The sequence below is a fragment of the Carassius carassius genome, chromosome 39, assembly GCF_963082965.1.
Source record: "Carassius carassius chromosome 39, fCarCar2.1, whole genome shotgun sequence".
Taxonomy (NCBI): Eukaryota; Metazoa; Chordata; class Actinopteri; order Cypriniformes; family Cyprinidae; genus Carassius; species Carassius carassius.
The window spans coordinates 18140797-18151375 of NC_081793.1; the positions used below are offsets into that span (position 1 = coordinate 18140797).

General features: G+C 35.4%; 1 protein-coding gene and 1 long non-coding RNA gene across 4 annotated transcripts in view; one reads left to right on the top strand and one right to left on the bottom strand.

The window, feature by feature from the left end:
* Positions 1-10579, bottom strand: part of LOC132121540 (uncharacterized) — a 190796-nt gene that overhangs the window by 9293 nt on the left and 170924 nt on the right. Inside the window, exon 2 of the long non-coding RNA XR_009426277.1 lies at positions 1879-1950. This is a non-coding gene — a long non-coding RNA (uncharacterized LOC132121540). The remainder of the gene's footprint in view (positions 1-1878; positions 1951-10579) is intronic.
* Positions 1887-8352, top strand: LOC132121538 (homeobox protein Hox-B1b). Of its 3 annotated transcripts, none has more exons than XM_059531040.1 (4): positions 1887-1988; positions 4909-5349; positions 5505-7581; positions 7697-8352. In XM_059531040.1, exons 3-4 carry the CDS (start codon positions 6996-6998, stop codon positions 8029-8031), a joined length of 921 nt encoding a protein of 306 aa, XP_059387023.1. In that variant the 5' UTR covers positions 1887-1988; positions 4909-5349; positions 5505-6995; the 3' UTR covers positions 8032-8352. The 3 variants fall into 3 exon arrangements, with proteins under 3 accessions (XP_059387023.1, XP_059387022.1, XP_059387024.1); XM_059531039.1 differs by lacking the exon at positions 1887-1988 and adding an exon at positions 2281-2472; XM_059531041.1 differs by lacking the exon at positions 1887-1988 and adding an exon at positions 2281-2472 and having other exon boundaries at positions 5510-7581.

Here is a 10579-nt window from a genome sequence, read left to right on the forward strand (position 1 = left end):
TTGGTGTGTGATCCATGTCTAAACATTGTTAGAATAGCATATTAAATAAACTATGAAGAAGGGTGTAATCATAAAATAGCCACTAGACTAAAGTAAGGAAAAAACGACTAGCTTTATGGTAGAAATATTAATGGTGGAAATGTGAAAATATCAACGCTATTATTAGAATATTCAAAAAGAAAACAGTGCGGGGCAAGGTGAAGGATCAGAGTTCATTCCGAGGTCATGTTCTGTGATTGCTGGCACCATTCTCAGTTTGTTGCTATGGCAAAACATAAATTACAATTTGAACCAGTGACTGAAATCCAAGATATAAAATCCTTGTATGATGGATTTAAATGTTCTGTCCGAAAGTAAAATATCTATAAATAACCATACAAATAGCACACAGCTTATTTTATCTAGTCATTTAAAAACATATATTTTTAATAAATATTTTTAATTGAACTGAATTCAAAGGATTCTAGGGGAATATTTAATTAGTGGTCTGTACTCGTGCAATCCCACGTTCAGGAAGCACTAATCGAAGTGTGCAGCGGCAGGAAGCCTAATGAAGTTGATAAACGATATTTCGCTTAAGGTAACCTTGAATTCTTCTTCTTTAATCGATCGTTATGCGCCCAAAGGTTGTGTGATGTGTCCAGAGAAACTGTTGGAAGGCTAGTCCTGCAGAGACACACACGAAATGAAAGTCCGAAAGACAAAAGCTATAGGCTTTGCTCAATATATATTTTTTACAACTGGATTTACAGTGTGAAAGTGTGTTTACCGGAGGCAAAGAAAATGTAAAGACAACGTGAAACAAGACGGGGACCACCATTTGTGCAAAACAGTGAGGCACGTAGTAAGTTTTTATCTCATTACATGACCTTAGAATTTCATCCGACTACAAGAAACGAATCAGATTTGCGGGATTGCCTGTGTGTGTGTGTTTTTTGACAGCTATTATTAATATAACGAAGATAGCCTAGATCCTATTGGTAGGGCGAAGTTTAATAATAATGCAGAGCTAAAGAAATATTGAAGTATAAGTACATAAATGAAATGGGGATGATGCACAATGATGTATTGATGGTAAAAATGTGAAAAAATCCTCCGTGTCGGTTGCTCAAGTATAGTTGTTATTTTCCACAAATTCACAGTAAAAAGTAACGTTTGTTTGCTTAACAAAACCGATGATGTCTGTCATCTATATATACCCTGTAGATCCGAATTTGTGTGAATACATAGTCGCAAATTCGTGTCTTGGGGAATATGTAGTTGACATAAACCCAACGCCATAGTGGAATAAGTGATGCACTTTTTTGTACTCTGCTATCTATCTATCTATCTATCTATCTATCTATCTATCTATCTATCTATCTATCTATCTATCTATCTATCTATCTATCTATCTATCTATCTATCTATCTATCTATCTATCTATCGGAGACATGCTTTGAAAAAGAAAAAAAAATTAAACATGTGATGGTCTTGAAAATTAGACACCTGATGGCGCTGCATCATGTATCATTTGGTGACAAATGCTGTCCTACGACTACGTGCGAAATTTATTCAAATGTAACAATTCTGCAGGATCATTCACGAAAAAGTTTTGGTCACCATTTTGTTTTGCATTTGTATTTTCCCTTGTCCTCAGAGGCAGACAATTGGCCTACTTTTCTCTCTCTCTCAGACCACGCAAAAAAACTGAATCACTCCTAACGCAGGCTCTGTAACATTATGAAATAATTATATAAAGATTTAAGAATAATACAATAAACGACAATCTAAAATACTTGAGGATGTTTAAGTCGTTTGATAAACTTTTGTTGTGTTACTTTTTTTATTACGCCGTTTTATTATGCTGATTTCCCTTTCTTTTATTTTTCTAGTAACAAGTGTAGCCTATCCCAATGAGGCTACCCTTTGAGGACACGTTTTCCACGTGTTATTCATCAGGAGGACAGCCTGCAGACTATGAGAAGAAGGAACATGACAAGAAACAGGTAATTTTTACATCAGGAAATACTGTCAGATGTCAGCTGAATTTACCTTTATTTTTAGATTATGAATAATGAGGAACTAGAAAGTCAGTCTATTGTAGTGCATGCTGTGTGGTTTTTATTTTTGCAGAATATGTCTACTTACTTGAATTGGCCTCTTTTTTCACTCTTTCGTTGATACAAAAAGGTATAGCTAATTCACGATGATTATTAAAGAAGAGGATGAAAAAAAAAAACTGAAAAGATATTGGTTCCGCATCCCTTATTGGCCATATCACGTGGTTCATTAAATAATTAATGAAGAGGCTGCAGACAGAGCAGAAAGGCAACGCAGCCAATTCGTCAAGACTGCTTTTTTGCCGAGTTAACTTGTTTGAGTTTGGGCGAAATTTATTGGTGCATTTCCTTCGCAAGAAGCTATCCTCATTGCTGTGAACAGTCAAGAGGGACAATCTGGAGCAACCGCACAGAATAATCGCCACACTTTGTGAGTAAACCTATATTTTAGATCTAAATGTTGTAGACACATACTGTAAGAAGCTGGGAGCGGTCTTGTCTCCTGACTCGAGAGAAAAAAAAAAAAACATGTAAAGGCCAATACTGAAATACATATTTTTTTACTCTGCTCTATATCATTAATAAAAATTCATAAGTTTATTTCAATATTAGTGTATGGAAACAATTTATTATTCAGCCTGTCGCAAGAACTAAAATAGATTACAAATGTAAGGAACTAGTGTCCCTATAACATTTATTCACTGCAAAAAAAAAAAAAAATATTCACTGAAAAAAAAAAAAAAAAAAAATCTGTTACAGAATAAATAGTTTTATGGGACATTTTCTTTAGCCTTAAAAGTTATTCTTATAATCTATGTTAGGAATTCAAGTTATTATTATTTTAATTTATTTATTTTATTGAAGGTTATATGTAGGCTATGCTCTTAAATATTTTATAAGGCTGTACTAATGTAACAGACTGCGCTCATATAGAAAGTTTCGATAATTAATGCAATGAAGCGGCCGTTACATTAAAGTATATTGTAGTAGGCTGTACGTCACGGGTTAAGGAGTGACGTGAGCAAAGTAATGGAACACGATAGAGATCAACTTGAGAGATCAAAGGCCCCTGGACCTTTGGGGAAGTGATCGCAGGACCGTCCCAAGAAAGCGGCACTCTCTCATCTTCAACATCACTAATTACAATATCATGCCCGAATAATTCGAAACAGATGTCCCCTTTACAAGCTTTTTCAACAGATTCAATGTTAGCTGACATATTAAAGCATCTAAAAAATGTTATGGTTCTTGTAAATTTGGTTGCAAAGGTACCTTCCAATCCAATCAGAATCAGGATAATTTCAGAATCAGGATAATACTTCTGCAGAGAAAACCTTTCAGTTGCCATCAACCATACACAATCTCTCCCTCTCTCTCTCTCTCTCTCTGTGCGTGTGTGTGTAAATATATATACAAACTAAAGCCTACATAAAAAAATCATATTCAGCAGCATCTATATCAGTATTTACATATACTTACACTTCCAATTTAAAGGAGACATTATTAACATATTTAATTGAAAATAGCACACATCTCTCCATTCTTTGTTTATGGTGAATACTGCTTCAGAGCAACATCCTGATCTTGCTTAATTTTTGTTTGTTTCGCAGTTCAGTTTATATCGATTGCTAACTATACATCTTTCTGTGCCTCCATCAGCTTGTAATCCCCTTCCAGAAGAGGAAGTTATCCTTTCAGCAGTCTGATATGGTTGAATTTAAAAATATGCATATAGCGTTTTTTTGTTTCGTTTTGACGGTTTTTTTTCTAAAGTGTGTCTGATTATTGTTGGGTCACACTATATTGTAGCTGAAAATGGTCTTCTGCAGTTTTTACCCGTAAATTTGATTAACTTGATCCTTTGGCTTGTACCCCCCCCCCCCCTTTTTGCGCTATTATCGTCATGACATGGAAAGGTAAATATTTTGATTTAAATTCTATATATAGCCTAAAGAAGACATAACTTATATTCAATGACACTTACAGTAGGATTTCGTAGTGGAGCTGAAAATATGCAATGATTAGTAGCTGTTGTTATTAGCAAGGTTTTTAATTATTATTATTTTTATGTTGTTGATTAGATTGAATCAGCCTGTACATTTACATAAAATATATTTAGTAGTAAATGATTTGTCCCTTGATTCCAGTTCTCCACGGAATCAAGCTGCTGAAGAATAAGCTAACAGTTTGTGAATGGCGAAGGATCTGTCTGGATGATTAATCACCCTAGTACTTTGGCTAAGGTTCAAGACGAGTTCACTGGGCTTTGTGCGTTTTTCTGTACCCTTCCCATTGCTTTTTCCATCTCTTTCTTCGTTATTTTTGTTTTTAATCATCCCAATTACGATTAGAAATAAATACAGTGAAGTGCAGTTTGTAATTTCAAATACCCACCATTTTCTTTTTTTAAATGATTTTAATTTTTATTTTCCACAAGCACTGACGTCATTATATTGTTTAAGTGATTTTAAATGGTGATCTTGCTGTAGCCTACATTAGGGGGGAAAATGGCATAATTCAAGAGCATTATTGTTTTGCTCTGATTTGTGATTAACTATTTGCAAACGTTTTTTTCTGGATGAATGAAGTATTCCCTTTTCTAATTGTCAAAAGAAAAAAAGTATATATACCAGCAATACAAAAAGCAGATGCTTTAGAGAAAGCATATACTTTTTTTCTTTTTTTTTATCACGAAGAAGAAAACAGACAATTCTTTTGTCAGCAGCACAGTAAAAATCTGATTTCTGGTAGTGCGTGCTCCACAAAAGAGACACTATTCATATCTTTTTTCCTTTTCGTTGCATGATGGATGTGAATGTTCTGTGGCATGTTCCCTGACTCACACCGTGTTTCTCTGACCCTACAGGTCATCTTCCAGCGGGCCTGGAACCACACTGTCACATGACACGAGAGGCCAGAGTTTTGCTGAACCCCCAGAAAGGACCAACATAGCATAACTGATGAAAGCCCTCCAGAAAATGCAAATAACGAACGAACAACAAGAACGTCTGCCTCACAATGTCGCGGAACTATTTGCAACAAAGTCCTTATGCATCTGAACTTAATAACAAAATGCGTCAACCCAAACATATTTGGTCAGCGACCGCAAGACCAACTTTAGGAATACTGAACGAGATAAAGAGGACGTTATAACAAGGGAGAAATGTAGTCTGCAACATCCTAAATCAAGATAGTAACTCATCAGAGTTTCTTTCTGCAAACTATACTACCGGAGATAACTTAAGCAATCAGCAAGTTCACTGTATCACCAGCACATATTTCAAGAGGAGCGCGACGTTATCTGGAGGTGAGTAAATACAGTTTAGAATCTCAATTATATAACCAGTAGCCTAACATAAATAACGATTTTTGTTTATTTTTTATTTTTAGAATTTAGGTATAAGAATTGTTAGCTAAAATAATATCATAATAATAATACATTTCATATATACTCTTTAACAGCGCAGGAGCAACAAGAACCCCCCGTTGGGATTCATTGCATCAAAAAGAGGCTATTGCTTTACACAAGTGACCAGTCTGAGAAGTTCCACTTCTGCCCCTATTTGTGCAGGCGGAGACGTGTGGAAATGTTCGGTTTACTTAAACTTATATCTGGTTTCAGAACCGGAGGATGAGAAAAAAAAAGACTCTAGGCTGAAAATAATATGTCTCTCTTAGTTGGACCATCTCTGACCAACACCCACCACCACCGTCTTAAGTGAAGCTTGAAGAGATTTATGCATGGCATCTACAGTGCCTCAAGTGAAACGTCCTTGCGCAAATATGACTGGAGAAGAATAACTGAGTATGCAGTCTTTATACATTAATGGCATTAATGGCTGTCTCTTTTGGACAATTTCCACAAAACTATTCTGTCATGTTCCCAGAGCGCAGCTTATAATAACCCCCCCCCCGCCCTTCAAATGATTAAATGCCACTTTCATGTAATATTTCCAAAATTAATGTTTAATGGTAAATAAGCATTATAATAAAGTAGTTGATTAACTGAATAAAGTTACGATGGTTAACAAATGGGTAATTATTATGTGAAAATTAATAGCCGAATTTGACATTTTAGTGCGTAGGCTATTAGTTTTATTTATTTATTGCTTCTCTCGATTTTAATTCGAAATGATATCAGTTTAGGCTATCTGTGACCATTTACAACTATTATTAATAATTTTCTGTATTCGAATGGAGAATTTCTGTCACCTGTATTAAAAATGATGGCTTTAGGTTTAACTAAAAATCTACACTCTACACTCGTATCATTAGATTTTAGGAAATAATCCTAATTAGAAACCAAAGACACGTTTCCCAAACTCCCTCTTTCACATGAATTTATGTTAATGAGAGATTATATCTAAGCACTATTTTAAAAAGTATGGTGCTCCACTATATCTCGAGAGAGAGATAAAGCTAATCTCAGGCAATTGGTGTATATGGGGGTACATTCATTCAGTTAATTTAGGAACTTAGATTCGAAAATAGTACAAGAAACTCTCTGGAAAACAGAAAACTCAAAATCTGACTATTACAAGTAAATGGTGTAAGTTATTATGCATATTATGCATGTTTAAGGACTGTTTATTAACTCCAGCTCTCCACGCCGTCATGAATACACCATAAATTCGTTGTTATAACTGTTCTGCTCGCCTTAATTCACATTAGACCTACATTGGGAGTAGGTTATATCAGATTGATGGGTGGATTCGATTGATGTGTTTGTCATGTAAATACGAATCGTTTGATGGACACCTGCAACGCCCAGAGTGCTACCGCAGGACGCACACTATTGGTGCAAAATGAGTCACATGATCTGTCACTTAACTGATATGAGCTTGGATAGAACTTTGTGTGGTTTGACATACAGCTTAGAGGTTGTAGGGGCACTGGGACCACACATCAGCCTATATTGACCCTGCTTAATCAATTTTGCTTGGTCAGTCAACAATGAATTCCTACTTAGATTATACGATTTATAACCGTGGTGCTAACACTTATAGTTCGAAGGTTGGGTGTTTTCTTATGGAGCAAGAATACTTGCCAAGTGCTTGTGCAAGTACAAATAGTCACATTACCGAGGGACGGCAAGTCGGAGGGAACACTTTTACAACCGCACCGCACGAAACTCATGGCACAAATTACGCACAACTTCATTCGCAGCAATATCACATCAATATGGACATGGGGAAAACTGGATACAGCAATTTTTGCAAGCAAACCCGACTTCCTCACTCGGACTATGGACATCACTACGTGCTCACTCAAGCAGATGACCACATGCGTCTTCAGTCCCCTGTTTTTCCTGTCGTGAACATGGGAGCCAACATGGGAACATACAGTGAATCTAACTGCAGGCCTGGCTCGGTCTCTGCAAGTCATTATCAGTCCCAATTCGGAGAACACGAACCACACGGCTATGGTTCGTTAAGCAAGTACCAGGTCTCCCCTGACAGTGACAGCGACTCCAAGAGGAACATCAAACAAGCTCCAACGTTTGACTGGATGAAAGTCAAGAGGAACCCTCCTAGAACAGGTGAGCTATGTCTAATTGGAACGGCTACTGTAAAAATTAAAGTAGCCTATATTAAAAAAGATTTCAAATGAGGTTTCTAATCTGTCTTTTTTGTTCATAATTCTGTCTCTTTCAGTTAAAGTCGCCGAATATGGGATCCACGGACAGCAGAACATTATACGCACCAATTTCACCACCAAGCAGCTCACGGAACTTGAGAAGGAGTTCCACTTCAACAAGTACCTGACCAGGGCGCGCAGACTGGAAGTGGCCGCCACCCTCGAACTGAACGAAACGCAGGTTAAAATTTGGTTTCAGAATCGCAGAATGAAACAGAAGAAGCGCGAGAAGGAAGGAAAAGCCCTTGTAATTAAACGTGTGTCTCCTTGCTCTGCTGGTCAAAGCGCAGACAACTCAAACAGCTCATCCCCGGGTGCTTCGCCTACCTCAGACTCTTCCACTGCTGTTTGATGATTACGTGCCTTTGTGGCAAACGAACTATTTCATCATTGTGATGTGGAGAACTTATTAAATTATTCTGCTGTCTTAAAGCATATGCGTTAGCATGTGCACGTGTTATATACATAACGCAAAATAATCAAATTTGCTGCATTAGAGCTACTGAATTCATGGTTCAAAATGCATTAACAGGGTAGGCTATATTCTTAATAGTCCAAAAGTTTTTTTTTTTTTGTCATCAGGTTGATATCCTTTTTTGCACTACTGATTAATTCCTTTGTTGAAAGAGCAAAAAAATAATAAAAAAAAGGTGAAAAATACATGTTTATGTATTTAGAAAACAATCTGGCCTGTGACTTTCTGAAACATTTTTTTGGATTTAATCCAATTTAAATCAATTTATTGATTATTTCTTTTAATTAAAAGGCTCTTCATGATGTTGGTATGATTGTGTCCTTTGTCAGAGGATGTTGCAATACAATGGAGCTAATTTAAATCGGTGTTGCTCTAGTCTGTATAGTTTGACAAGAGGAATGTTGCATTACACACCAGGTGGCTTCCTATGACCTTTTCACCTTTTTGTGCCTACAGGCTCTCTAAACATGTAAACACTCCTTGGTGCTCAGAATAATACTCACTGACTAGATTGGAGGTTTCAGTCCTACTTGGCATAGCACAACAATACTGCAGGTTCAGAAAGGATAAGACACTTTCTAACTCCAAGATAATTCATAAGGCCCCTTTCATTTCATTTGTAAATTGCTTAATCAAGGCCATAAAGAAGAGTGATAGAGATTGAAAAAAACTGTAGATTATAATAATGTACTGAGAAATAAAACCAAAGTCATTTGTTTGCATAAACAGTTTGCTGTAAAACTGTTTTTTATTATTTAATTTTTTTTGGGGGGGGGGGGGGTCATCAGATTTAGAATGTATGCAAAGAGGTGATCAGCAGGGGGAAAAAGGTTTAACCTTAGATACTATTTCCATTTGCCTCTATTCTTCTAGAAAGTTTGCAAGGACTCAACAACTCTGTTTCATTTTCCTGATCACCTGATGGACTGCTCCAATATTTACCCAGGGTGTTGGGTTTGCACAGTATTTGCCCCAACAGCCATGCACTGTCAGCACCCTCTCCACTGAACAGGTTCACTCAGAGTTCAGGCCTAAATTAATTCACAAACCACGAAGAAAAGAGGTCAATCAGAGTGTTATCTCTCTCCAAAATGAATTATCTGCTATAAAATGAAAATTGAATTGAATGTCTAATAGAAATAGACAATAAAATACATTTTAAATAAATTAAACAAAACTGCTATTGAGGTTCATATATTAGTTCAACTGAAAATGGTCACTGAGCAGTTTCACTTAAATAAAGGAGAAATCTTGACAGAATGTGGAAACCTGCATATATTAAATTTTACGTTTATGCTTTAAGATAGTCAAACAAAAATGTATTCAAACACCTTCAACATTTCACACATTATCACAGTTCATTCACTATAGTTTAGAAAATTAAAGTTAAACTGAGGATGAAAAGAGGTCAATCAGAGTGTTATCTCTCTCCAAAATGAATTATCTGCTATAAAATGAAAATTGAATTGAATGTCTAATAGAAATAGACAATAAAATACATTTTAAATAAATTAAACAAAACCGCTATTGAGGTTCATATATTAGTTCAACTGAAAATGGTCACTGAGCAGTTTCACTTAAATAAAGGAGAAATCTTGACAGAATGTGGAAACCTGCATATATTAAATTTTACGTTTATGCTTTAAGATAGTCAAACAAAAATGTATTCAAACACCTTCAACATTTCACACATTATCACAGTTCATTCACTATAGTTTAGAAAATTAAAGTTAAACTGAGGATGAAAAGAGGTCAATCAGAGTGTTATCTCTCTCCAAAATGAATTATCTGCTATAAAATGAAAATTGAATTGAATGTCTAATAGAAATAGACAATAAAATACATTTTAAATAAATTAAACAAAACTGCTATTGAGGTTCATATATTAGTTCAACTGAAAATGGTCACTGAGCAGTTTCACTTAAATAAAGGAGAAATCTTGACAGAATGTGGAAACCTGCATATATTAAATTTTACGTTTATGCTTTAAGATAGTCAAACAAAAATGTATTCAAACACCTTCAACATTTCACACATTATCACAGTTCATTCACTATAGTTTAGAAAATTAAAGTTAAACTATGTCAGAACAAATTCATCTTGATAATGTCAGATAACAATTAAGCAAAACATGGTCATGTCGAAGTGTCTGAATAATTTTTGGTCCCAAATTTCTGTAATAAATTTTACTTGTAGTCCACTGTATAAATAATTTTTGGGTATGTCACAGTTTACTTTATTTTGCTACCCTCACTACATAAATGAACTACAGCGTCCTGCACCCACTAGTAAAAAAAATATAAAAAATTATTGTATCTGAATAATTTTTGATTTGACTCTATATTGTAGTATGCACAATTTTAGTTAAATCCATACAAAGACAGTCCAGCTAACTAAAATGACACACATTGTGTTAAGCACATGA

Coding starts and splice junctions, on each gene's coding strand:
- LOC132121538 (XM_059531040.1), top strand. CDS start 6,996: ATGAATTCCTACTTAGATTATACGATTTATAACCGTGGTGCTAACACT. Junction 7,582..7,696: donor GAGGAACCCTCCTAGAACAG/GTGAGCTATGTC, acceptor TGTCTCTTTCAG/TTAAAGTCGCCGAATATGGG.